At 52.2% G+C, this 27868-nt stretch overlaps 2 protein-coding genes across 2 annotated transcripts; both read left to right on the forward strand.

Moving 5' to 3' along the window:
- Positions 1-7064: 7064 nt before the first annotated feature.
- Positions 7065-8191, forward strand: LOC134562344 (olfactory receptor 14I1-like). The gene is made up of 2 exons (XM_063419721.1): positions 7065-7081; positions 7336-8191. The coding sequence occupies exons 1-2, from the start codon at positions 7065-7067 to the stop codon at positions 8189-8191; spliced, it is 873 nt and encodes a 290-aa protein (XP_063275791.1).
- An 18216-nt stretch (positions 8192-26407) lies between these two features.
- LOC134562346 (olfactory receptor 14J1-like) lies at positions 26408-27381 on the forward strand. Its single transcript, XM_063419722.1, has one exon. The coding sequence runs from the start codon at positions 26449-26451 to the stop codon at positions 27379-27381; it is 933 nt and encodes a 310-aa protein (XP_063275792.1). The 5' UTR covers positions 26408-26448.
- Positions 27382-27868: the final 487 nt, after the last annotated feature.

Below are 27868 nucleotides of genomic sequence, written 5' to 3' on the forward strand. Positions count from 1 at the left end.
TTGTCTTCGCTCAGGGACAAGGATGCACCTGGTGGGTGATGCAAAAGGATGGAGAGACCCGATGCATACCTCAAGGAGACCTTGTTTTAGAATGAACTACCCACATCACTGTATCTGTACCCATATCTGTATGTATATATGCATATAATTTAGATACAGCATGTGTGTATATATTTTAAAGGTTTAAATTCAATGTAATAGGTTGGTATGGAAAAAAAATTCGGGGTGGATAATGTTGGGGGTTAAATTTGCCTCTTTTTCACTTACAGAATTTTTTCCCCTAAGTTTCTAAGAAATCTTAACAACAGTACTTAGTCAGAACAAAGAGGAGTAGTTGAAGGACATGGCAGCACAAGGCTACACCTATTGTTTTTGAGTCTCTGGGAATGTCCCTCAGAGGGGAGAGATAACGTGAGCTTTGGGAAAGGTTAAAGAGCTGGGGGGGCAGTTGCTCACTCTTGCTCTCAGCATCGAGGAGGACGGTCAAGCTGCCCCTCGCTGCAGGAAGAGTTCACAGCCATCACTCTGCCTCATCCTGGGAAATCTACCATCATCTGCTCGTGTACCCGGGAATCCTGAGCTCACTTTCTCTGGCCCTGCCCCCCACCACCACTGTTTCTTCAGAGCTTTGAGGTTCCCCTGCTGCTCTGTAGCCCTGCACTGCCCAGCCCTGCCGGGACACCCCTGCTGCTCCAGCTACCAGCGCAGAGCTCCTCATCTCATCCACCAGCCCGGGACTTTCCTCCCTTCCAGCTCGGCCTCTCAGAGTTCTGCAGGGACACTAAGATCAAACTGCCCTGGGCGTTTTTGTGAAAGAAAGCCCTCAAAGTTCTTGGTTCAGTTTATTATTTTTGCTGTAGTTGTTGTTTGTTTGTTGTTTTGTCATATATACTAGTAAAGAACTCTTATTCCTATCCCTATACCTTTGCCTGAAAGGCCCTTTAATTTTCTAAATTAGAATAATTTGGAGGGAGGGGATTTGAATTCTCCATCTCTAGGGAGGTCCTGCCCCCTTCCTAGCAGATACCTGTCTTTCAAACCAAGACAGGGGCAGAAGCTGCAAGTTGATTTTTTCCCCATGGCCCTGGCCAGTCTCACAGCCAGGGGCAGCACCTTTCCCTGCAGCTCTGCGGGCCCTGGCTCGGCTGGGCCACAGCCCAGCACACACAGCTGACAGCTGCCCGGGGCTGCTGCTCCTTCCCAGCCCCGGTGCTGGGCCAGCTCCCACCTGGGCCTCGGGGGAGCAGGGACAGAACCCCAGGAAAGGCCTGGGGCTGGGCAGCTGCAGATCAGCAAAAGCTTCTTCCCTACAGGGGGTTTTGGCCACTGACCAGGCTCCCCAAGGAGTGCTCACAGCCCCAAGGCTGCCGCAGCTCCAGGAGCCTTTGGACACTGCTCCCAGGGATGCCCAGCCTGCCCCTGCCTGCACTCCATCCTCCCTCTGCCTCCCTCCCAGCCAAGCCCCTTGTGCACTTCTCACCCTTTGCCTCAGCCTTTGTGTCCTCTCCAGGTGCTGACAGAGCTGTCGGCGACGGCGCAGCAGCAGGGCAGCCCCAGCCTTGCGCTCTCTGTGACACCACGGCCATGGAAGGCCCAGCCTTCCCTCCCTGGAGACGCCCCAAGGCCAGCGGCCACAGCTGCGGCCCGGCAGCACAACGCAGCGGCCCAGCTCTGGCCTCCTGTGCATTCCTCTGCACACAGCTCCGGGAAGGTCCCTTTGGCCACCTCCACAGTGCCATGGGCAAGACTCGTCACATACACTGACAGAGCTCTGCCCACAGCTGACAGGGAAAGGTAATGTAGAAAACAAATGCCACACCCCACCAAGAAAAAAACAACTCGGCCCCCAGCAGAGCTGCTCCTCCCTCAGTACTTCCACCTTCATCCACACAGCACCTGAGATCTCAAGCAATGAGCATTCCTCAGGCACATGTGCAGCAAAAGCAGCTTGAGAACAGCCTTGCAGCAGCATTTGCTCATCCCAGTGAAAAAGGCCCCTTAGCAGGCACCTGTAAGGTTATTCAAAGAATGGTGAGGAAGAGAGGGAGACTTCACCTGGAAAAGACCACAAAAATAACAGAAGGCCCCCAGCAACAAGTGGAGCATGTGCTGTGCAGTATTGTGATGAAGATTTCAACAACTGGAAGTAGGAGGAAATTTAGAGGAAACAGTTATGAACACGTATTAGCAGATAACACATAAGTTTAGTTTGGATTACTTTGTTTTGTACATGAGGAGAGAGATGGTACTTCTCCGTACCCTGATCAGTTTTGCTTATGACTTATCAGAACATTTATCAGACCTAATTAACCACAGCCAAATATATTTTGTATGTGCTCGTATTCCTCTCAATATAAAATTACTACTAAAACTTAATTTTGTTGTTTACGGGACTTCATTCATAACAGGACCCACAAGAATAATCAAGTGCAGCTCTAAAGTGAATGGCCCACACAGGGATTGAACCCGCAACCTCTGTGATGAGCACCACGCTGTAACCAACTGAGCTAGGAGGTCAGAGTGACACAAAATTTTACTGGCAAAACATGGACAATCAAGGAACTTTGGCAAAGGGTTTAACACAACATTCAATTCAACGTAAAACTCTTATCATAGTATTAATTTCATTAGCCTCATTTAACATAGAAACCTTTAAACCCTTAAGATGATAAGGGCTAACCCAAAAATGTTCCAGGAAAGGTCACCTGGATTAGAAGAAGAAGAAATGGAGAACAACACAAAGACAGCAGATCTGTAGAAAGACACACATACAGGTACCAGCTGCTCGGGTTCCAGCGTCGCTCACAGAGGAGCCCCAGGAGAAGGCAGCAATCAGAGCATGGGCTGGCCTCGTGCTCCGGCTTTTAACCCCCTGGGCCTCCATGGGCCCGCCCCTTGGGTGGGACTTCTAGTCACTTGTCCAATCAGAGTCAGGGTAGGCAGCAGTTGGTGTGAGATTGACTGACAGCTGAGCCAATCAGAGCTGGGATAACGCCCCCTGCAGTGTGATTGACAGCTCAGCCATGCTGGGGGCAGGGCTCCATCCCACCACAGACCAAGGCCTGGCCCGGCCCTGGCCCCACACGGGCATTCCGAGCATCCCAAGGCGTCTCGGGACATCGATCTCATCCAGCCTCTGACAGCGACCACAGTGACACTGCGGAAACTCATGGAGCCATGGGTCAGTTGTGACAATGCGGCTCCAAGGACACCACGGTGACACTGCGGAACCTCATGGAACCAAGGGGCCATTGTGACACTGTGGTGCCTCATGGAATCAAGGAGACCATTGTGAAACTCGGGGTTCCCAAGGAACCAAGGGCCCGTGGTGACCTTGTGGAGCCCATGGTGTCACATTGGAGCCACTGTGACAGAGTGAGGGTGCGTGGAGCCGAGGGGCCATCATGACACATCAGGGCTTTGTGGAATCACAAAGCCACTGTGACACTGAAAGGCCTCATGGAAGCAGGGGGCCATTGTGACACTACAGAAGCAAAAGGGAACATTGTGACACTGCAGGGCCTCATGGAACCAAGGAGAGCATTGTGACACTGTGGGGTCCCACAAAACCAAGGGAACATGGAACAGCTCTGGCTGGCTGGGCCTCCTGGGGACCACCTGACAGGTCTGGCTGACCTTGGCATGTTGAGGGCTGCTCCTCCTCTGCCCCTGCAGCACTGGGGCTCTGGGCTTTCCTTCCCATGGGAGAGAACTGTCCTTCTCCTCCAGGGGCCCATGGCCAAAACTGGGATTCCTCCTCCAAATTTCCTGATATGCAAAGATTCTTCCCAGATGAAATCTGTCAGGACAGGCAGATCTGGCTGCCTTGGCCACCCAGGGGCCCACATCTCCTCTCTCTATTAAACACTGGGACCATGTGGTTTCTTTCTTATGGGAAAACATCATCCATCTAGACCTGGTGCCAATGGCCAAAATCAGGAATCTGCCTCCAGAATTTCTCTTACCCAAGGATTATTCCCTATATCCAAGGATAGCTCCCAGACAAAAGCTGCCAGCACAGACAGGTCTGGCTTCCCTTGGCCTCCTGGGGGCCCCTCTCACCTGCTTTCCAAACAGTGGGGTTCGGTGCTTTCCTTCCAAAGGGAAGGAACCGTCCTTTTCAAAGTGTCTGTGGTTAAAATTGAGATTCCTCCTCCAAAATTCTATATATCGAAGCACTCCTCCTTTCCCAAAGGTTGCCAGGACAAACAGGTCTGGCTGGCTTGGCCTCCCACGATCCAGCTCTCTCCTCTTCTGCCTTTGAAACACTTGGGCTCTGAGCTTTCCTTCCTATGGCAAAGAACCATCACTCTTATCTATGCAGAAATGGCTGAAACTGGGATTCCATTTTCAAAATTCCCTGTACCCAAGGGTTGCTTTCAGACAGAAGCTACCAGGACAGAGAGGTCTGGCTGGCCTATGCCTCTGAAGGCCGCCTTTCATCTGGCCCTGAAACACCAGTGTTCCATGCTTTCCTTCCTGTGGAAATGAACCGTCTTTCTCTTCCAGGTGTCCATGTCTGAAATTGGGAATCCACCTCTGGAATTCTGGTGGTCACCTCTTATCTGCCCCTGAACTACTGGGGCTCTGTTCCTTCCCTCCTGTGGAAAACAACAAATTATCTTGTCCAGGGACTATTGCCAAAATTAGAATTTGGCTTCCTAAATTCCATATATCCAAGAGTATCTCGAAGACAAGGGCAGCCAGGACAGAGAGGCTGGGTTGGCCCTGTCCTCTGGAATTTTCTCGGACTATGAGCAGAATGTTTTCAATTGCAAACACCTTGGAGAGTGCCCTGAGATCTCCCAAGGTGAGGTTTGGAGGCCTCAGGCATACGACCACTTCATAGGGACAATGCAGCTCTGTGCTCCTTGGGTTGAAGGCTGAGGACAGTGGAGGAGAGCCATGAGAGTGTTTAAAAAGTGGTTTCAGAGAGGGTGGATTCTTTCCACCTAGTGGAAAACAGCCAGAGAAAAAATAATTAAAGCAAAGGGCAGCTGGGGAGGCCCAGACTGGACACAAGGGGAAAGGAATTTCCCTGCCAGGGCAGGGCTGTGGAGCAACACATCCCCCAGCAGGAGTCTGGAGCAGCCCAAGGCTCTGTGTGCCCAGGCAGAGGCAGGCAGGCACAGAGCTGTCAGCAAAGGAAGGGGCCAGCCAGGTGGGGCAGCCGGGGGATGACGACAGCCTGCAGGGACAGAGGCGCAGGGCATGGACACCGTAGCACAGCCTGGGCTGCACAGGGCACAGGCATGGGCAGCAGCTGAAAGGCCCTGACACAGCCAACTCCTGCAGCACTTGGGCCATGGCTGCTGGCCCTGGGCCTGAGGCATCAGGAGGGGACAAGTGACCCTTGCAGGCCTGGGGCCTCATTGCCTCCTTGTCCCTGCTCAGCAGCCTGGCAGGGGCCGCCCCATGGTGCTGCCCTTGGCATTGCACATCCCCACATCCCAGTGGCCCGGGAAGAGCCCTGAGCAAGGAGGGAGGGACAGGATCTGCCCTGGCAGGGGCTGGGGCTCAGGCCTTGGCCCTTGGCATTCCTGAAACACATCCAGGTTTGGTCAGCATCAGAGACACCTTTGCCTTGTTTGTCCCCACCTGTCATCACTGCCTGCAGTGTTCTGCTCTGACTGGAACCTGGGGACACAGTCGTGTTTCTCTGTGAGACCCATTAAAACTTCAAGAAACTTCAGTGTTTCAATTTAATTTTGAGTTCTTGAGAAGTTTTTTGAACACTCTCTCAGGGACTGAGTCTCATGTAAACAACACCAAACCTCAAGAGACTCATTAAAGTCCTTGTGCTGTGTCTGTGCTTCTGAGCTGGGCTGGGCTCCTGGCACAGAGGCAGCTCCTGGAAACCAAGAAAAGCTTTAAAAAGACATTTCTCCTGAGGAGCAGCTCCTCTCTAAGCCCAGCTGGGCTGAGGGTGCTGCCTGTAGGTACCTGAGAGCAGGAATGAAGCAGATAGAGGCTCAAAGAAACTGGAATGGAAATTCTGAGCTTCTTTGTAGAGAAATGTTCCCCACTTCTGACAGGGTAAGTCTGTGACTGCAGGGATCTCCTCAAGCAGAGCCAGGACAGCACTGAGGTGACTGTAAGGATGGCTCTGCTGCCCTTGCTGCTTTGGGGGAGGATGTGCTCCAGAGCGGGGCTGCCCTGGGCAGCGTCAGAGGGACAGGGCAGGACGGCTCCTGCTGCCAGGGACGGCTGCAGGGGCTGAAGCTGGGGCTGCAGCCAGGGCTGCCCAGGGCTGTGGTGCAGAGCAGGTGCTGCAGCCCTGAGGGCTCTTGGCCAGCCCAGGGCATCTGCCACCTGCCAGGGGCAGCTCTCAGCCTGCCTGGGAGCTCCCATGGACTGTGGGGAGAAGTTGGAAGTGGAAGGAGCCACCCCCATCAGGGCAGATTCCTGCTGCTGTGGAGATGGTGCTGCATGGCCAGGGCTGCTCTCAGCTTTCTCAGGAAGGAAAGGGAAAGGGGCTGTCAGGGTTGTCTGTGTCACTGACACTCCTGCACTGTCACCCTGGGGATCAGCAGATGTGCCTCAGATCTCCCTCAGAAAGGGCCTCCTCACCCTCCTCTAGCTACAGACAGCAGCAGCAGCACCTTGGCTTGCAGCATCTCTGTTTGTGTGAGCTGCCCTTAAGGCCCTGGTGCCAGGGAGATGCCCCTGGGCAGTGCCCTGTGCTGGGAGGGGTGTGCAGGGCAGAGCTGAGCCCCCAGGGCTGGGCTGGGCTCTGGGAGCAGTGGTAGGGACAAGGCTTGGATGGAGAGAAACAGCTCCCAGTAGGCACAACTCCAGGCAGCAGAGAGCCAGATTAACCCTTGGAATTTGCCCTGGCCAGGTACACAGAGAAAGAGAGAATGGTTTTGAGAGAATGAATTTTAAACTGAAACTTTCAAAAAGTTTTCTTTATTTTTCAAGCACATTTTAAATGTGATCACTTTGAGAACAGGAGGGGATGAAATTAACATAGGGAACCTCTGTGAGGAGTGGCAGACCTGACTGAACTGGGGTAAAGAGATTCCTGTTTACCCCTGGGCTCCTGAGAGCTGAAGCTGACAGCAATGCTGAAGATGAGGAAGTAACTCAGCAGCACAAACCTAAACTGAAAAATACAAGTTTTTAGAGAAGTTTCCCCACATAAAGAGAAGTAGTTTTGAGGGGATTCCTAATAAAATTGCACAGCAGTAACATAAAAAAATTTCTCCCAGCTTCTCAATGCCTTCTTTGAACAATCAATGATGCCCAGAGTGAAGCAATGTCCAACAGCAGCTCCATCAACCATTTTCTGCTGCTGCCATTGGCACACACGCGGCAGCTGCAGCTCCTGCACTTCTGCCTCTTCCTGGCCATCTCCCTGGCTGCCCTCCTGGCCAATGGCCTCATCATCAGCGCCGTAGCCTGCGGCCACCTCCTGCACAGCCCCATGTTCTTCTTCCTGCTCAACCTGGCCCTCAGCGACCTGGGCTCCATCCTCACCACTGTGCCCAAAGCCATGCACAATTCCCTCTGGGACACCAGCAACATCTCCTACTCAGGGTGTGCTTCACAGATGTTTTTCTTTGCTTTTTTCATTGCAACAGATTTTGCCCTTCTCACTGTCATGTGCTACGACCGCTACGTGTCCATCTGCAAACCCCTGCACTACGGGACCCTCCTGGGCAGCAGAGCTTGTGCCCACATGGCAGCAGCTGCCTGGGCCAGTGCCTTTCTCTACGCTCTGCTGCTCACAGCCAATACATTTTCCCTGCCCCTGTGCCATGGCAATGCCCTGGGCCAGTTCTTCTGTGAAATCCCACACATCCTCAAGCTCTCCTGCTCCAAATCCTACCTCAGGGAATTTGTGATTACTGTGGTTTCTGCCTCCTTAATATTTGGCTGTTTTGTGTTCATTGTTTTCTCCTATGTGCAGATCTTCAGGGCTGTGCTGAGGATCCCCTCTGAGCAGGGACGGCACAAAGCCTTTTCCACCTGCCTCCCTCACCTGGCTGTGCTCTCCCTGTTTCTCAGCACTGGCACATTTGCCTACCTGAAGCCCCCCTCCATCTCCTCCCCATCCCTGGATCTGGCAGTGTCAGTTCTGTACTCGGTGGTGCCTCCAGCCCTGAACCCCCTCATCTACAGCCTGAGGAACCAGGAGCTCAAGGCTGCAGTGTGGACACTGATCACAGGACCATTTCGGAAACATTAAACTGCTGTTCAATTTCTGTAAATAATTTGTAATAAAAGTCATCTTTGATACTACTTCCTGGTGTCATTTTTGAGGTTGTTTTTCTGTGTTTGACTTTTTAAATGTTGTCCACAAGGAAATGTCATTGTTTGTGTCCTTTCTGATGTTTTTTCTCTCCACCTTTGCTGTGGCCAGACTGTGCCATAGAGGGGCTGTATTCTCAGTTGCTTTAAATGAACTAAAGGACTTCCTGAAAGTTTTCTCCAGAGATCCTCCTTTTGTTCCCTTCTCTGTGGCTGCAACAGCAATGTCTGTGTGCAGAGCTGGGGCAGAGCAGTGCTGGCACAGCAGCTGTGCCCAGCAGCAGCAGCAGCACTTGGTGTTGCCAGTGCTGCTGCCGTGGCCCTGCCCCGCTGCCCTGCTGGCCCTGCTGTTGCTGTAGGGCCTGAGTGCTCTCGGGGCCGGGCACAGGGCTGGGGGTGGCAGTGCCGGGGCTGCAGCAGGGACAGGCCATGGGCACTGCTGGGGCAGCGCTGACGCCTCAGGCCAGGGCCTGGGGGCTGCAGGCTCCTTGCCCAGGCTCTCTCCACAACACGGCCAGGCCAATGCTCAGCACAGAAAAGCCCCGTCAGCAGCCCCAGGCTGGCCGTGGGCAGGCTGGGGGCAAACAGCATCACACCATGGGAATGTCCCTTGGGGAGCAGGATCATCCTCCAAGTGCTTCAGGAATTGTCTGCAGGCTCCTGCAGTGCCTCCTGCTGCTCCCTTGCCAGAGGCACCACAGGCCAAGGGGGCACATCTGCCCTGCTGTGTCTGCCTGTGGGGCTCCCTGCTCTGGGCAATGAGGAGGGGCTGCAGAGGCTCTGCAGGACTGACAGGATGGGCTTTGGGGCTGTGAGGAGAAGCTGAGGGACCTGGGCTGCTGCACCTTCTCAAGAGGAGGCCCAGGGCTCATCCTGTAACTGCTCCAAGGGTGGTTTCAGAGAATCACAGAATCAGCAAGGCTGGAAAAGACCTTGGAGATCATCAAGTCCAACCTGTGCCCTGACACCACCTTGTCTCCCCTGAGCCTCCTCTTCTCCAGGATAAACAACCCCAGCTCCCTCAGCCACTCCTCACAGGACTTGTGCTCCAGACCCCTCACCAGCCTTGTTGCCCTTCTCTGGACACTCTCCAGCCCCTCCATGTCCTTCCTAAATTGGGGGCCCAGAACTGGACACAGCACTCGAGGTGCAGCCTCACCAGTGCCCAGCACAGGGGAAGAATCCCTGCCCTGCTCCTGCTGCCCACACCATTCCTGATCCAGGCCAGGAGCCATTGGCCTTCTTGCCCACCTGCCCACACTGCTGCCTCATGTCCAGCCTGCTGTCCAGCACTGCCCCACGTCCCTTTCTGCCTGCCCACTGTCCAGCCACTCTGTCCCCAGCCTGGAGCACTGCAGGGCTTGTTGTGGCCAAAGTGCAGGACCCGGCCCTTGGTCTTGTTCAGCCTCAGCCTGTTGGATTTGGGCCCTGGATCCAGCCTGTGCAGGGCCCTGTGCACAGCCCTCCTACCCTCCAGCACATCCACACTCACACCCAGCTTGGTGTCACCTGCAACTTTGCTGATGCTGGACTCAATCCCCTCCTGCAGATCCTCAGTGCAGATATTGCAATCCCCGCTGGCTGCCTCTGATCCCTGGGCCATCCTGGGGGTGCCCTGGGATGGCTCTCAAGGGGATCTGTTCCATCCCCTTGCTGGGCACCCAGGGCAGGCTGACAGGCCTGCAGTTCCCCACATCCTCCTTGCAGCCCTTCTTGGGGATGGGCTCCCATTGGCACCTCCAGGCCTCTGGGCCCTCCCTGCTGAGCCAGGACTGAGGAGAAATGATGGAGAGCAGCTTGGGGAGCTCATCCAGCAGCTCCCTCATGGCCCTAGCATGGATCCCATCTGGTCTCAGAGACACCTGTGAGCATCTGAGTGGCTCAGCAGGTCCCCAGCTGCTTCCTGCTGGATTGCAGGGGGCTCTTCTGCTCCCTGTGCCCATCTACCAGCTCAGGAAAACACCTGTCCTTAGGACAACCTGTCTTCTTGTTGAATACTGAGGAAAAGAAGGCGTTAAGTACTGAGTTGCTGAATAAAATCTTTAAAATTTTAAATTCTGAAGCAGGTCTGTTTTATTCCAGCTGGAATGCATAGGCGATATTTTCACCGTTTATGGTACCTGGTCGGGGCAGGTTATAGGGTTCAAATACACTTAGATCCCAAAAAGATCACACTTCCCACCCGTTCTCCATCCATTCTCCCACTGCCTTCTTGCAGTTCATATTATAATTAGTCTTTGGCAGTGCCATTTCTCCTGGTGGTCACAGGCAGGGTTCTTCTGATGAAGTAAGAAGTCTTTCTCCATCTCTGAGCAGGCACAGTGAGGGTTTGGCCAATTCCCTGGTCAGTTTGTCCTGGCCAAAACGAGGAGCCTCGTTCTTGCTGAATTCCTAATCAATTCATTCTGCTTTATTTGATCTTCACAATACCTAAATACCACTTTACTGAGTTTTAGCAATATACATCTTCTCTCTATGACCTTTACCTAGCAATTGAATTCCTATGTGTTCTGGTAATTGTTTCTATCTAACAAGTTACTTTCCTATGCGTTGTTGTACAAGTAGTTTCTCTACTTTTACAAAATTGCTAAATAAGCCAAATATATTTCTGTTCTTCCCTTCACCTGTTCTAGCACATGATATGCTTCTAAAATTCTGAATTTTCATATGCATATATGTTTCCTATATTAATTACCCCCTTTTCTCCTAAGATATGCAAATACTTTGGCTTTCTCAGGTACTTGTGATATTCTCTAAAACTATAATTAACTAGCTGATTAAAAACCACAAGAGACAATTGTGGCCATCCTTCTGAACAGTTTAAATTCTAAGAAAAAGCATAATCAAAACCAAAAAAACCTTAAACCAACCAGAATTAATGAAACTATTACAGGGTGACACAACTGGTTTAGAAAACCTGTTGTAGTAGGAAACCATCCAAAAATGCATCCCACCAGTGGTGAGATGTGTCTTTTTTCATCTTTCTAAAGACTCTCCTTAGAATCTCTATGTTATGTTGTATTGTAATTTATAACACCTGCCTCAGAGATTAACAAGAGTTCCATGCAGTTTGCTCTTTGATCTTGATTGCAGTGAAGGAGGTGAGGAGCACTTGCAATGGTCTTTCCCACTGTGCTTCCAAAGTCTTTTCTACAAGAGACTTCACACAGACATAATCTCCAGGTTGCACATTATGCACTGGTCTATGCAGTCCCTAACACCCGGTTCGCAATACATGATTTTTAATACTGTTGAGTTGTTTTCCTAGGGCTAGTATATATTCTGTTATGGGTTCTTCCTCTGCTTGTGATGATGTTCCCTTCTGCACCTCACAGGGTCGCCCACACAGGATCCCAAAGGGACTCAGTCCTTCCTTTGCCTTGGCTTAGTTCATGTGTGTAAGAGAGCTAAAGGGAGAGACTGAGGCCAAGGCAGGTTGGCCTCCTGTCCTCATTTCACCATTTGCTGCTTGATCAGGTGCTTCATCTTTGCCACTTGTCCACTTGACTGGGGACTCTATGGGGTGTGTAATTGCCAATCTATACCCAGAGTATTGCTAATCTGTTGTACAACCCTTGAAATAAGATGGGGTTTTCTGTCTGAGGAGATGACGGCTGAACCCCAAATCGTGGTACAATTTCTTTGATCAATACCTTGACCACCTCTCGAGCCTCAGCAGTTCTAGTGGGAAAAGCCTCAGGCCATCCTCAGAAGGTATCAGTCAATACCAATAAATAAAAAACGCCCGTTTTCTTGGGAGTTCTGAAAAATCAATTTGCCATTGTTGGCCAGGTCCATTCCCTCTCCCAGTTTGACCCATTTCTGTCTTTGGAGTGTTTTTGGGATTAGTCTGGAGGCAGAGATCCCACTGTTGGGTTACTTGCCTTACTGTAGTGTGTCACTTTCTAGCTATGATGCCCCGAGCCAAATGCTTATGCAGGGCCTCTGTTCCCCAAAGCCTCTTCTCATGCTCTTCCTTTCCTATAGACCATATCAGATGGCTGGGTAGGATTGCCTTTCCTTCTGGAGTGAAGGTCCACCTTCTTTATTGTATGTCCCCTTCAGATCTGTGATTAGTTTTTGATTCTCTTTGTCATAATTTGGCTTACCCTCAAGAGAAATATTTCCATCCAGAATTCAAGCTCCTTCCATTTTTACCTCTCTCTTTGATGCTTCTTTTGCCTCTCTGTCCACCAGCTTGTTTCCTTTTTCTAATTCTGAGTTTGCTTTTTGATGTGCTCTGATGTGCATGATTGCTGTTTTCTTTGGGAGCTGTACTGCCTTTCATAATCTCAGGATTTCTTCTGGAGCATCTTTTACGTCCAGGCAGCTTGAGCACGTTCCTTCAATGGTTTCCAAGCAGTCCTGGTGTCCTGTTCCCCTGTGTTTCCACTGAAGAAAGAAGCTGCATTGACAATGTTAGTGACCACAATCTCCACATCATCCTGTTCTACCATGATGGCTTGAGACCTCAGGAATCCCTGTGGAGGAAGCCAATGCCTGCCCTTCCCTTTTAATACTGCAGACCCTGTATGGGACACCAGCACAGTCATTTTGTGTCCCAAGGTGAATTTCCCTCCCTCTTGGATGTTCAGCACCACGGCTGCTACCGCACCCAAGCACCCTGGCCATCCTTCTGCAGTTGCATCCAATTGCTCAGAAATGTAGGCACTGCCCCACGGTGTGGTCCCAGATCTTGTGCTGATATTCCTGGGGTGATTCCCTGTTTCTCATAAGAAAACAAAAAGAAAGGGTCACTCACATCAGGGAGCCCCAGGGCTGGAGCTGACATTAGGGCCTTGTTCAGTAGTTCCAAGGCCCGTGGAGCTGGTTTATCCCATTGGAGATGCTTCTGCTCGGTGTTGATCAGTGCATACAGGGCTGAACAAGCAGTCCATAATTACAGATCCAGAGGTGACATGACCCGGTCATTCCCAGAGAAGTTCTCAGCTCCTTTACACTCTGTGCCTTTGGTGTTTGGCATGTAGCCTCCTTCCAGGCTCATCCTAAGGTCCTTTGCCTGGCACTAATCTCACAGCCCAAGTAAATTACTTCTCTCTGCAGTATCTGGGCTTTCTTCTTGGACAGTCAGTACCCTTGGAGCCCTAAAACATTCAAGAGACTCTCTGTCCAAGCCATGCAAGTATCTTCTGTTTCAGTGGCAATCAGGATGTCATCTACGTCTTGTTGCAATCTTCCTTTCCCAGGTGGGGATTCCCAAGACTCAACATGGTTGGCAAGTTGATTGCCATATAAGGTGAGGGAATTTTTGAGGCAGTCCAGTCCAGATGAGTTGAGTTCCTTGTCCACTTTTAGGATTTTCCCATTGAAGGGCAAATATCTTTTGGCTGGCTTCATGCAGAGGGAGGCAAAAGAAAGCATCCTTCAAATCTGAAACAGTAAACCAAGTTAGTTCTGGTGTTAATACTGTTAACAAAGTATATGGATTCCCTAATACAGCATATAAATCCTCGAATATTTTATTGACTGCTCTCAAATCCTGGACTACTCTATATGTTCCACCAGGTTTATGGAGCAGTAATATGGGAGTGTTGAAATCAGATTTGCATTCTCCTAACAGGCCCCATTGCAAAAATATTTCCATTACCGTCTGGATTCCTTCCCTATCGTCTTTCTTTAAGGGATATTGTTTTACTCTTACCTGCCATTGTCCCTCCTTAAGCTTTACCTCTCCTGATGATTCACTTTTGGCTCTTCCTGCCTTCTCCATGGCCCACACAGTACACCTGGGCTATGATGTCTTCACTGATTTTTCATTCTATGGGAACATCAACTAAAAGTAAACTCATAATTTCAATGTATTTTGAGCAACTACCTCCAGAGGAATTTCCCCTTTTTTCAAGTCTCATGACTGCATTTAATTGTTCAAGTCAATCCCTTCCCAGGAGTGTGTGTGGTGCATTAGGCATATCTAAAAATTTCTGTATAGCTATTTTTTTTCCCAGTTTCTATTTTAGTGGTTCACATAAGGAAGCCTTTTCAGCTTGGCCAGTGGCTCTTTTAACTATAATATGATCTTCTCCCACTGGTGTTAAAGCTTGGTTTAAAACCAAATATATTGCCCCCCATATCAACTAGAAATTCTACTTGTTCTTGTTCCTCTCCCTCCCCACAATTTCCTTCCAATGGGTCAGTATCCATCATAAAGGATTTCTCTTGGGCACTTCTTTACTCTGCTGGCTCCCTATTGTAATTGTAGTTATTGACACAAGAGGACAGTGTTACGCCACAAAAAGGCTCTGAAGTTCTAGTTGGAAATGCTTTCAAGAGACACTCTAAAGCCTAATTACTCAGAACCTAAATTCCCACCACCAAAAATTAAACTGCAAGTCCAAAAGACCATATATCCCACCACCTGTTGATAGAATTCCTTGGCAAACACAATTTTGATAGCAGCAAGGATTATAGCAACAAAATGATAGACAAAACTGACAATACCTTGGGTTCTGCTCGACCTACCCCAAAGCTCACAGCAGCCACCCTGCGTGCTCAGCAGAAATCCCCTTTTTCCACCTTTCCAAGACCTTCTCCCAACCATCAGCGCTTTCTGTCAGACGTCTCTGACACGCTGCCTTCGCCAGGCGTGGGCGTTCCCAGCGTCTCACAGGCGTCCCTGGGCCCTCCCTTCATTCCAGTCAAACACCCCTGCCCTGCCCTGCGGAAGGTTCTTGTTGTCCTCCGCAGCAGCGGCCGGGGAGCGGAGGTCCTCCGGACAGACCCGGCCGCGGCTGGGAGTGTCCACTTCCCGCTGGCTCCTGCAGCCAGGCCCAGAGATCCGAGCCACGGCACCAAAACTGAGCTGCACAATGAGGACTTTGCAATTCAAACTGTAAAGCAGGGATGTTTTATTTCCAGCTGGGACACACGGGGGATTTTCCACCATACCTGTGTACCTGGTTGAGACAGGTTTAAGGTTTAAATACTCTCAGATCCCACAAAACCACCCCTCCCTGCCCGCCCATTCCCTGCTCACTCTCTGCCTCCTTGCACTTCATATTATAATTAGTCTTCTGTGGGAAAAACAACGGGAGATGAGCCTCATCCTGATAATGATCAACAGGTCTCAGCTTTATTTGGATCTATTTGCACTTATATAGTATTGTTAATTAGCTTATGCATATTGCAAAACTACAGCTCATGATTGGTTTACATCTTGACGCGTATTCTTTGTGCAGTCGGCCTTGCAGTTACAATGCGGTTACAATTTTCCTTATTCTTGCATAATTTTATGCTTATGTTCCTGCTGCTCCTCACATCCAACATGTACACACAGTTAAGTCTTAACTAGCTAAACAGTATCATGGCCCTTGCTGTGCAGCCATGCATCAGACAGACTCTCCATAGTCTTCTCTGGTGCCATGGCTCCTGGTGGTTGCAGACAGGGGTCTTCTGATGGAGTAAGAGGTCTTCTTCAGTTGTTCACTGTTTGACCTCTGCCTCTGGGCAGGTGCAGGGAAGGTTTGGGTAACTCCCAGGTCACTTTTTCCTGGTCAAAACCAGGAGCCTGGTTCTTACTGGTTTCTTAAGCCACAGGTTCTACTTTATCAGGTTTTCACAATACCCAAGTCTTCCTTTCCTGAGTTTTCACAAAATACACAATATACATCTTATCTCTATGACCTTTACCTAGCAAATGGATTCTTATGTGTTTTGTTGGAAATTATTTTTTGTTTTCTAAGATTGCTAAATAAGCTGTATATTTCTGCTTCCCTTCCATCTGCTTAAGCACAATAAATGACTCTAAAATTCTGAATTTTAGGTATGTTTCCCATATCAAAGTGGCCTGTAATTACCAGGATCCTCCTTTCTACCCTTCTTGTGAATGCACAACACATTGGGCAGCTTCCACTCCTCTGGAACCTCAGCAGTGAGCCAGGACTGTTGGGAAATGATGGAGAGCGGCTTCACAAGCTCATCTGCCAGCTCCCTCCTCACCCTGGGCTGGATCCCATCTGGGCCCATGGATTATGAACATCCAAGGGGCTCAGCAGTTCTCTGACTGCCTCCTCCTGGAGAACAGGGGCACCAATCTGCTCCCTGACACCCCTCCATGATCCACACTGGGGAATGGCCAAATGAGTGTGGGCAATGTGGGAAAGGCTTCAGCTGCAGCTCCCACCTGATCACCCACCAGATGATCCACACAGGTGAGAGGCCCCACGAGTGTCCTGAGTGTGGGAAGAGGTTTCAGAGCAGCTCACATCTCCTCCTGCACCAGCAGATTCACACAGAGGAGAGGCCCTTCCGCTGCCCTGACTGCAGGAAGGGCTTCAAGCACAACTCCCACCTCGTCAGGCACCAGTGCATCCACACTGGGAGAGGCCCTGCAAGTGTGGGGAATGTGGGAAGAGCTTCAGCACAAGCTCCAGCCTGATCTGCCACCAGAGGATCCACACCAGGGAACAGCCCTACGAGTGTCTCCAGGGTGGGAAGAGCTTCACCCAGAGTTCTCAGTTGACCAGACACCAACAGAGCCACCAGTAAGGGAAGCCCTGCGAGTGCCCCGACTGCAGGAAGGGCTTTGTGCACTGCCCCAACTTCATCCCCCATCAGAGGACCCACACTGGGCAGAGCCCTGGTGACCCACATTCACTGTGAGCCATGGTGGGAAGACACTTGGCTGGTTCTCCTTTTGGTTTGACCCTCATTTTCTTCTGATTTATCTCCATCCTTTAAAAACATTTGAAACTGGACTAAAAAGAAAGAAAATGATCAAATATGTGTATAGTCCCACCATTTGAGGGGGAATTTAGGGTTTGGGGACATATTCTGGAAAAACTGTGGGTACTTGGGGAATTTCAGGCACTATTCTCCACCTCTTTGCATTCCAAAAGCCAAGATGGATTGATCTGTCACCTCAAAAGGACTCAGTTCCACTGAGAACAACTTAATCTTACCCCAAAAGGGCTCAATCCCACCTCAAACTGGCTTGTTCCCACCTCAGAAAATTCAGTCCCATGCCAAAACAACTCAATTCCACAGCCTCCAGGGTGTGAAAGGGTTGGAAGGAGATTGGGAGACATGGGATCCAAATTTGAGGGTGTGGGATGGGGATTGTGTGGGGCTGGGTGGGTGGGATGTATTTTGGTAGTAAAGAAAACTTTCAGAATTATTGTTTTCTGTCCTGTTCATTTTTCATCAGTTCCAGTTTGTTTTTCAGAGTGCCACCTTCTCAGCTGATTGTCTTTGTGTCCTCCTTTCTCACCTTCCTTTCTCTGCCTCCTCTGTTTCTCTCACAGTGTCCCTTTTGAGCCAGGGCAGCTCCCACCAAAGATCCTCCCCTGATTTAAATCCCAATCCATGAGCTACAACAACCATGAAGTTATGAAGGCTGGCAGTGAAATGTCACTGTAAGATCTTGCTTCACTGGGCTTTTGGCTCCTTGTGAAGAGCTTTGCCTTCAAGGGCAGGAACATCTTTTCCTGGCTGGGATCTGGGACTGCAGACCCTGGCAGTGTGTGCCATGGATCCCAGAGGGGCATTCCCGAGGCTCCCAGGGTGCTGCTCCTGCCGTGCCTCCCAAGGAGCTGTGCAGGGCCAGGGGACAAGGTCCAGCATCTGTGCTGGTTCTGCAGTGCCACAACAGCCCCTGGTTCCAGGAGTTTCCACACTTTCAGCAGCAGTTCCTTGGTTCCAACGATGACCTGCTGTGTCACAAGGGATATTTGGGGTCATCAAGTCCTTCAGGGTCACAATGGCCTGCCTGGTTCCATGAGCTTCCAGTGTCCCACTGGACTCCTTGGATGGGCAGTGTGACAATGGACCATTGGCTCCGTGCAGCCCCGCTGGGGCACCATGGACTCCTTGGTTCCAGGAGGTTCCAGTGCTGCCACCACGGTCTCCTTGGACCCACAGTGTCACAATGGCCCACTGGATCCACATGGCCCTGGTGGGCCACAGTGGCCCCTTGGTTCCAGGGGACCCCAGGGTCACAGTGGGCTCCTTGCTTCCATGCCCCCCCTCAGTGTAACAACGGCCCCTTCGTTCCATGAGGAACACAAAAGCTTTGTAGGAACATGGAGCAAATCCTGCTGAACTCACCTGGGAACATCTGTCTGCTTTCAAAAGAGAGGTTAAAGGGGAGGATGGCACCAGCAGCTTCCATCTGCAACAGAGATCCAGGGAAGAGACAGGGGCAGAGAATTCAGCTGAAAGACTCAGAGAATTCTGCGTACAGAGATCATTTCTGCTCACACTGTCCCTTGTAGAAAGGTGACATCATTCCAGGCAGCCTGGACTGAGCATGTGGTTCCTGAGTGGGGTTTGTTGTTCAGGAAACCTGCTCAGGCTTTTCCATTCTTTCCTTACCAAGAAGAAAACTTCTCCTGGGCCTGTGTGCAGGCAGAGCCCTGAGGAGAGCAGCTGGGACATGGTGCAATGGGCTGGGACATGGAGCTGCAGAGCTCAGGGGACAAGGTTCTGATGGAGGGCACAGGGATGTCAGTCCCAGGTGGGCCATGTCAGACATGGTGAGGTTGGGGTCAGGAGCAGGTTGTCCAAACAGGGTCAGCCCTAAAGGGGCTCATTCTTCTCCATGCCCAGACCTCCTAAGGAGACATTCAGCATCAAGATCACCTGGGGAATGCTTCTATCACCTCTTCTCTGAACTGAAAACTAAAAAAATACTCACTTGACTGAAGATAAAAGTCATGAAGAGCACCCTGAAATCTTCCTCCCTAAAAGAACTACAAATGGACTTCAATGAGCTGCACAAGCCCTGAGGACTTGAAGACAAATGAAGGAAGAAAAAGAGCCCAAAAGGGATTTCTGTATTTTCATCACCCCCACGGTGGATTTAGGGCTGAGTCCAGGACCCCCAGGCACTGAGAGAAGGTTGCAGAAGCTGCTCAAGGAGTCAGAAGCAAAACTCCAAGTCCCTTGGAGCATCCCTGGGCCCCACTGAGGGCAGGGAGTGCCCAAGGCTGCGCAGGCACTGCTGAGAGCAGATCCTTGAGGGCAGGATTGCAGGGAGCCCAAGGCTGTGAGCAGGGAACTGCAATGCTGAGCAAGGCCTGGGCTGGCTGCAGGGAGCAGAAAGGCCAAGCCCTGAGCCCAGGCTGGGACAGCAGGGCCTGTCCCTGGCGGGTGGCTCGGGGCTGTTTGTGGGGCAGGGGGATGGCAGGGGCAGCAAGGACAAATGGCATCAATCTGTGGGACACTCCAGACCGTCATGGAACCAAGGGCCAGGGTGACACTGTGGGAAGTTGTGGAACCAAGGGATCATCATGGCACTGCTGGGGCCATGGAACCAAGGGGCCAGCGTGACTCTGTGGGGCCTCATGAAAACAAGAGGCCACTGTGAGCCTGCAGGGCTGTAACAGCCCAGAAAACCTAAATGCTGGGGGTGACCAAAGGTTTCTTTACTTGTGTTTGCTACAAAGGAGGAACACCAACCAGATACTCTCAGCATGTACAGATGCAAAGAATATTTTTGGCAGGAAAGGATCCACAAGGATCATCAAGTCCAGTTCTAAAGTGAATGGCCCACACAGGGATTGAACCCACAACCTCTGTGATGAGCACCACACTGTAATCAACTGAGCCAGGAGGTCAGAGTGACACAAAATTTTTGTTTTGGCAAAACACAGACAATCAGGAACTTTGGCAAAGGGTTTAATACAACATCCAGCTCAACATGAAACTCTTATCATAGCATTAACTTCATTAACTTAGCCCATTTGACCTAGAAACCTTTCACTCTTAAGATGATAAGGATTAACTCAAGAATGTCCCAGGTAAGTAGGATTAGAAGAAGAAATAGAGAACAACACAAAGACAGCAGATCTGTAGAAAGACACACATACAGGTACCAGCTGCTCGGGTTCCAGCGTCGCTCACAGAGGAGCCCCAGGAGAAGGCAGCAATCAGAGCATGGGCTGGCCTCGTGCTCCGGCTTTTAACCCCCTGGGCCTCCATGGGCCCGCCCCTTGGGTGGGACTTTTAGCTGCTTGTCCAATCAGAGTAAGGGTAGGCAGCAGCTATTGTGTGATTGATTGACAGCTGAGCCAATGAGAGTGGGTTAACCCCCCCTGCTGTGTGATTGACAGCTCAGCCAGGCTGGGGGCAGGGCTCCATCCCACCACAGACCAAGGCCTGGCCCGGCCCTGGCCCCACACGGGCATTCCGAGCATCCCAAGGCGTCTCGGGACATCGATCTCATCCAGCCTCTGACAGCGACCACAGTGACACTGCGGAACCTCATGGAGCCATGGGTCAGTTGTGACAATGCGGCTCCAAGGACACCACGGTGACACTGCAGAACCTCATGGAACCAAGGGGCCATTGTGACACTGTGGTGCCTCATGGAATCAAGGAGACCATGGTGAAACTCAGGGTTCCCGAGGAACCAAGGATCTGTGGTGACCTTGTGGAGCCCGTGGTGTCACGTTGGAGCCCTGTGGCAGCGAGGGTTCATGGAGCCGAGGGGCCATTGTGACACATCAGGGCTTTGTGGAACCACAAAGCCACTGTGACACTGAAAGGCCTCATGGAAGCAAGGGGCCATTGTGACGCTACAGAAGCAAAAGGGAACATTGTGACACTCCAGGGCCTCATGGAACCAAGGAGAGCATTGTGACACTGTGGGATCCCACAAAACCAAGGGAAGATGGAACAGCTCTGGCTGGCTGGGCCTCCTGAGGACCACCTGACAGGTCTGGCTGACCTGGGCATGTTGAGGGCTGCTCCTCATCTGCCCCTGGAGCACTGGGGCTCTGGGCTTTCATTCTTTTGGGAGAGAACTTTCTTTCTCCTCCAGGGCCCATTGCCAAAATTAGAATTCCTCCTCCAAATTTCCTTCTGTGCAAAGATTGTTCCCAGACGAAATCTGTCAGAACAGACAGATCTGGCTGCCGTGGCCACCGGGGGCCACCTCTCATCTGCCTTTGAGAAACTGGAACCATGTGCTTTTCTTTCTTATGGGAAAAAAACATCCATCTCGACCAGGTGCCCATGGCCAAAATTGGTAATCTGCCTCCAGAGTTCCCTGTATCCAAGGGTACCCCTCAGACAAAAGCTGCCAGGACTGACAAGTCTGTCTGGCCTTAGCTTCCTTAGGGCTGACACTCATGTGCCTGGGAAACACTGGGGATCTGTGCTTTCCTTCCTACTGAAGAGAACTCTTCTTCCTGTCCAGGCAACCACAGCCAAAATTGACATTTCACCTCCAAAATGCCCTGTGTCCAAGGACAGCCCCTAGACGAAAGGTGCCACTAGAGACACCGGCTGGCTCGGCCTAAGGGTGGCCACCTCTCATCTTCTTCCAAAAATGCCTGGACCACGGTTTTTTCTTATAGGAAAAAAAATCCATATTGACTAGGTGTCCATAGCTGAAATTGGGATTCCACCTCTAAAATTCTTTACATCCAAGAATTGCTCCCAAGAGAAAGCTGCCGGGGTAGACAAGTCTGCCTGCCCTTGGCCACTTGGGTGTCCCTCTCACCCGCTTCTGAAACACTGGGGCTCTGTGCTTTCCTTCTAATGGAAAAGAACTGTCTTTCTTCTCAAAGTGTCCATGGTCAAAACTGAGATTCCTCCTCCAAAATTCCATCTGTCCAAGGATTCCTCCATGAAAAAAGCTGCCAGGACAAACAGGCCAAGCTGCCTGGCTTGGCCTCCCAGGAGACAGCTCTCTCCTCTTCTGCCTTTGAAGCACTTGGGCTCTGAGCTTTCCTTCCTATAGAAAAGAACAGTAACTCTTATCTATGCAGAAATTGTTGAAACTGGGATTCCACCTTCAAAATTCCCTATATCCAAGGGTTGTTTTCAGACAGAAGCTACCAGGACAGAGAGGTCTGGCTGGCCTAGGCCTCTGAAGGCCGCATTTCATCTTGCCCTGAAACACCAGTGTTCCATGCTTTCCTTCCTGTGGTAAAAAACCGCCCTTCTTCTCTGGGTGTCCATGTCTGAAACTGGAATTCCACCTCTAAAATTCTGTATATCCAAGGGTTGCTCCCAGGCAAAATCTGCCAGTACCGTCAAGTCTGGCTGGCCTTGGCCTCTGGTGACTGCCCCTGCCACCCTGGGGCTGGGTTCTTTCCTTCCTGTGGAGATCACAGGGACACTGTGGGGACCTCATGGAACCAAGGGGATCCTTGTGGCACCCCTGGAGCCCATGAAACCAAGGGGCCATGGTGACACAGCGGGGCTCCATGGAACCCAGAGACCACTGTGACTCTGGGGGGCCTTATGGAACCATGGAGACCATTCAGAGCCTTCAGAGCCCTGTGTGACCAAGGGGACATTGTGACACCTCAGGGCCTCATGGAAGCAAGGGACCATTGGGACACTGTGGGGCCCCATGGAACCGAGGGAACATGGAACAGGTCTGGTTGGCTTGGCCTCCCCGGGGCCACCTGACAGGTCTGGCTGATCTTGGAATGTCAAGGGCAGGCTCTCATCAGCTCCTGAAGCACTGGGGCTCTGAGCTTTCCTTGGGATGGAAAACAACCACACATTTTTTTAGAAGCCCATTGCTGAAATTGGTACTATTCCTACAAAATTTCCTATAAGCAAGGGTATATGCCAGAAAAAACCCTTGCAAGTTTCGGTTGGCCTTGGCCCCTGCTGGTCACCTCTCATCTGCCCCTGAAACACTGGGGTCTGTTCATTCCCTCCTGTGAAAAAGAACCAACCCTCTTGTTCAGGGACCATGGCCATAATTAGAATTTGGCCTCCCAAATTCCACATATCCAAGGATTGCTCCAAGACAAGAGCAGCCAGGACAAAGAGGTTGGGCTGGCCCTGTCCTCTGGTGATTTTCTTAGGCTATGAGCAGAATGTTTTCAATTGCAAACACCTTGGAGAGTGCCCAGAGATTTCCCAAGGTGGGGATTGGAGATCTCAGGCATATGACCACTTAATAAGGACAATAGAGCTCTGTGATCCTTGGGTTGGAGGCTGAGAAATGTGGAGGAGAACCATGAGAGTGTTTAAAGAGTGGTTTCAGAGATGGTGGAGCCTTTTCACCTAGTGGAAAACAACCAGAGAAAAATGAATTAATGCAAAGAGTAGCTGGGAAGGCCCAGACGACACAAGGAGAGAGGAATTTCCCTCCCAGGGCAGGGCTGAGGTGCAACACATCCCCCAGCAGGAGTCTGGAGCAGCCCAAGGCTCTGTGTGCCCAGGCAGAGGCAGGCAGGACGCAGAGCTGTCAGCAAAGGAAGGGCCCAGGCAGTTGGGGCAGCCGGGGGATGACGACAGCCTGCAGGGACAGAGGCGCAGGGCATGGACACCGTAGCACAGCCTGGGCTGCACAGGGCACAGGCATGGGCAGCAGCTGAAAGGCCCTGACACAGCCAACTCCTGCAGCCCTTGGGCCATGGCTGCTGGCCCTGGGCCTGAGGCATCAGGAGGGGACAAGTGACCCTTGCAGGCCTGGGGCCTCATTGCCTCCTTGTCCCTGCTCAGCAGCCTGGCAGGGGCCGCCCCATGGTGCTGCCCTTGGCATTGCACATCCCCACATCCCAGTGGCCTGGGAAGAGCCCTGAGCAAGGAGGGAGGGACAGGATCTGCCCTGGCAGGGGCTGGGGCTCAGGCCTTGGCCCTTTGCATTCCTGAAACACATCCAGGTTTGCTCAGCATCAGAGACACCTTTGCCTTGTTTGTCCCCACCTGTCATCACTGCCTGCAGTGTTCTGCTCTTAGTAGAACTTGGAGACACTTTCTCAGTCTTGTCTCTTAGTGGGACCAATTAAACTTGAAGAAACTTCAGTATTTGAATTCAATTTTGAGTTCTTGAGAAGTTTTTTGAGCACTCTCTGAGGAAATGAATCTGATGTAAACAACACCAAAGCCCCGAGAGGCTCATTAAAATCCTTGCACTTTTTCTTTGCTGCTGAGCTGGGCCAGGCTCCTGGCAGAGGGGCAGATTCTGGAAACCAGGAAGAGCTTTAAAAAGACATTTCTCCTGAGGAGCAGCTCCTCTCCAGCCCAGCAGGGCTGAGGGTGCTGCCTGCAGGTACCTGAGAGCAGTGAAGCACACAGAGGCTCCAAGAAACATGAAGGACAATTCTGAGATTATTCACAGAGAAATCATCGTAAGTTTTGAAAATTTTGAACTTCTTCATGGAGAAATCTTCACCATTTGTGACACAGTCAGTCTCTGTCTGCAGGGATCTCCTGAAGCTGAGCCAGGACAGCACTGAGGTGACTGTAAGGATGGCTCTGCTGCCCTTGCTGCTTTGGGGGAGGATGTGCTCCAGAGCGGGGCTGCCCTGGGCACCGTCAGAGGGACAGGGCAGGACGGCTCCTGCTGCCAGGGACGGCTGCAGGGGCTGAAGCTGGGGCTGCAGCCAGGGCTGCCCAGGGCTGTGGTGCAGAGCAGGTGCTGCAGCCCTGAGGGCTCTTGGCCAGCCCAGGGCATCTGCCACCTGCCAGGGGCAGCTCTCAGCCTGCCTGGGAGCTCCCATGGATGCTGGAGGGGAGCTGTGGATGCAAGGAGTGACTCCTGCCAGGGCAGATTCCTGCTGCTGTGGAGAGGGTGCTGTATGTGCCAGGGCTGCTCAGAGCTCCAGCTCATGCCCAGGTCATTTCTGAGGAGAATTTTCATGAGCACATCAGGGCAGGAGTTTCCTGCTTGAGTCTCTGCTTTCCTGAATCTGTGCACCCACCTTTCCCTGGCTAAGCTTGGTGGGTATTGAAAGTTAGCTTTGCTGGGTAGAGGCTGAGGCTTTTAAAGCATCACACCGGGGTTTCCTGGGAACCGAAAAAAAGTGCCTGCACCTTGCAAGCCTCCAGAGGCATCCAGCATCCCCTTTCCATGGTGCCCAGGCCTGGGGGAGCTGCTCTTTAATCCCTGCAGCCCCGAGCAGCTGCAGGGCAGAGCTGGCCCAGGGCTGGGCTGGGCTCTGGCAGCACTGGCAGGGAAGGAGCCCGGGGCCACAGGAACAGCTCGGGCTGGGACAGCTCCAGCAGCAGAGCCCTGGGCAGGGAGGGAGGGAGGCAGTGCTGAGGGAAGCCCTGCTGAAGGGCAGATGTGGCACCTGCCGGCCCTGCCCTGCAGGGCAGACACTGCCCTGAGCAGCACAGCTCTGCTGTCCCCTCCCAGCCAGCACAGCCCTCAGCCCGAGGGCTCGGGGCCCTCAGTGCCCTCCTGGGCCAGCAGAGCAGCAGCAGAGATGAAGGGCATCTCTCCTGCCATGTGCCCATTCCCTGCTGACCAGGGCCTGAGGGCCACTGTCCTGCACTGCTGCTGCCTGGCAGGGGCTGTGCAGGGCTGGCCAGGGAAAGGCTTTTCCTCAGGGCCAGGCTCTCTCCCTCCTTGCCTTGCCCAGGTGCTCCTGGCATTGCTGAGGGGCTCTCTGGGAATGGCAGTTCCAGCTGCAGGCTCAGGCCCAGCCCTGGGGCTCGTCCTGTGCAGGCTGAGCACAGCAATGGGGTGTCCCAGCTCCCTCTACCCCGGGGAGCTCTGGGCAGGGCAGGCTGGCAAGCTGGGAATGAACTGACTCTCCTCCAGCAGTGCCGTGGACAGGAGCCCTGGTGTGTCCTGGGGATGCCATCCAAGCTGTGAGCTGCCTCCAGGGGACACTGGGGGACAGGAGTGTCCTTGACCAGGAGTGGGGCTGAGACTCTGAGAAAGGCTGCGCCACTTTGCTCTGCTCTGGTTCCCTCTGCTCTCAGGTGTGTCAGACTGATTTTCAGGGGAACACAAAGACTGCCCTGGATCTCAGAAAGGGCACCTGGGGACAGATGGAGTGACAGAGCAGCTCCCCTTGCCCTCCACTGAGTTACAGCCAATGATCTTGTACTGACTGTTCTCTCTGATCTCCCTGGGCACAGCGGTAAACTCTCTCAAAGTTTCTTTGGCCATCACAGTTCCCTAGCCTTGGTACAGGAGATGCTGCCAAGCTCCTCTGCCTCTGGAGCACTTTGGGCTGATGAAGTCCAGCCCCAGGACTGACCCCTGTCCCTGTTCCCATGACCCCACTGCTGCAGAGCAGAGCTGACCCCTCAGTGTCCATGGGCAGAGCCCCTGCAAATCACAGCAACGGGGCCAGATCCCAGCAGAGCTCCAGGCACGGGGCTGAAAGAAGGGCTCTGAGCAAAGGCAAATTGGGTGGCACAGTACAGCACGGGCAGGACTGGGAGAGAAGGGCTTGGGCATTGCTCAGGAAAGTCTCCTCTGACTTATCACTGTCTCCTCCTTGAACAGGACTCCATGGGCAGAGACAGCAAATGTCCAACAGCAGCTCCATCAGCCACTTCCTCCTGCTGCCATTGGCACACACGCGGCAGCTGCAGCTCCTGCACTTCTGCCTCTTCCTGGCCATCTCCCTGGCTGCCCTCCTGGCCAACGGCCTCATCATCAGCGCCGTAGCCTGCGGCCACCTCCTGCACAGCCCCATGTTCTTCTTCCTGCTCAACCTGGCCCTCAGCGACCTGGGCTCCATCCTCACCACTGTCCCCAAAGCCATGCACAATTCCCTCTGGGACACCAGGAACATCTCCTACACAGGATGTGCTGCACAGGTGTTTTTCTTTTCCTTTCTCATTACATCAGAATTTGCCCTGCTGACCGTGATGTGCTACGACCGCTACGTGTCCATCTGCAAACCCCTGCACTACGGGACCCTCCTGGGCAGCAGAGCTTGTGCCCACATGGCAGCAGCTGCCTGGGCCAGTGCCTTTCTCAATTCTCTGCTGCACACAGCCAATACATTTTCCCTGCCCCTGTGCCAGGGCAATGCTCTGGGCCAGTTCTTCTGTGAAATCCCACACATCCTCAAGCTCTCCTGCTCACACTCCAGACTCAGGGAAATTGGGCTGATTCTGCTAAGTGCTTTTCTATTTTTTGGCTGTTTTGTGTTCATTGTTTTCTCCTATGTGCAGATCTTCAGGGCTGTGCTGAAGATCCCCTCTGAGCAGGGACGGCACAAAGCCTTTTCCACCTGCCTCCCTCACCTGGCCGTGCTCTCCCTATTTCTCAGCACTGGGATTTTAACTTACCTGAAGCCCTCCTCCATCTCCTCCCCATCCCTGGATCTGTCAGTGTCAGTTCTGTACTCGGTGGTGCCTCCAGCCCTGAACCCCCTCATCTACAGCCTGAGGATCCAGGAGCTCAAGGCTGCAGTGAGGACAGTGATCACGGGACGATTTCACAAAAACTAAACTGCAGGCCAGTCTGTTGTAATAAAAGGCATCTTTGATAGCACTTGTTGGTTTGGTTTAGAGTTTTCCTCCTCTGTTTTAGATTTCATGTATATTCACAAAGCAAGGCTATTATTTTTCCCTTTCTTGTTTTGTTTCTCTCCACATTTTCTCTAGCCCCAGTCTGTGTCAATGATGAGCTCTGCTCTTGGTGGCTTTTAAAAAAACTAAATGATGTCCCCAGTAGAGTTTTCTGCAGAGATCCCCCTTTTGTTCCCTTTTGTGTGGCTGCAGCAGCAGTGTCTGTGTGCAGAGCTGGGGCAGATCAGTGCTGGCACAGCAGCTGTGCCCAGCAGCAGCAGCACTTGGTGTTGCCAGTGCTGCTGCCGTGGCCCTGCCCCGCTGCCCTCCTGGCCCTGCTGTTGCTGTAGGGCCTGAGTGCTCTCGGGGCCGGGCACAGGGCTGGGGGTGGCAGTGCCGGGGCTGCAGCAGGGACAGGCCATGGGCA

The sequence above is a fragment of the Prinia subflava genome, chromosome 27, assembly GCF_021018805.1.
Source record: "Prinia subflava isolate CZ2003 ecotype Zambia chromosome 27, Cam_Psub_1.2, whole genome shotgun sequence".
NCBI classification, from domain to species: Eukaryota; Metazoa; Chordata; class Aves; order Passeriformes; family Cisticolidae; genus Prinia; species Prinia subflava.

Coding starts and splice junctions, on each gene's coding strand:
- LOC134562346 (XM_063419722.1), top strand. CDS start 26,449: ATGTCCAACAGCAGCTCCATCAGCCACTTCCTCCTGCTGCCATTGGCA.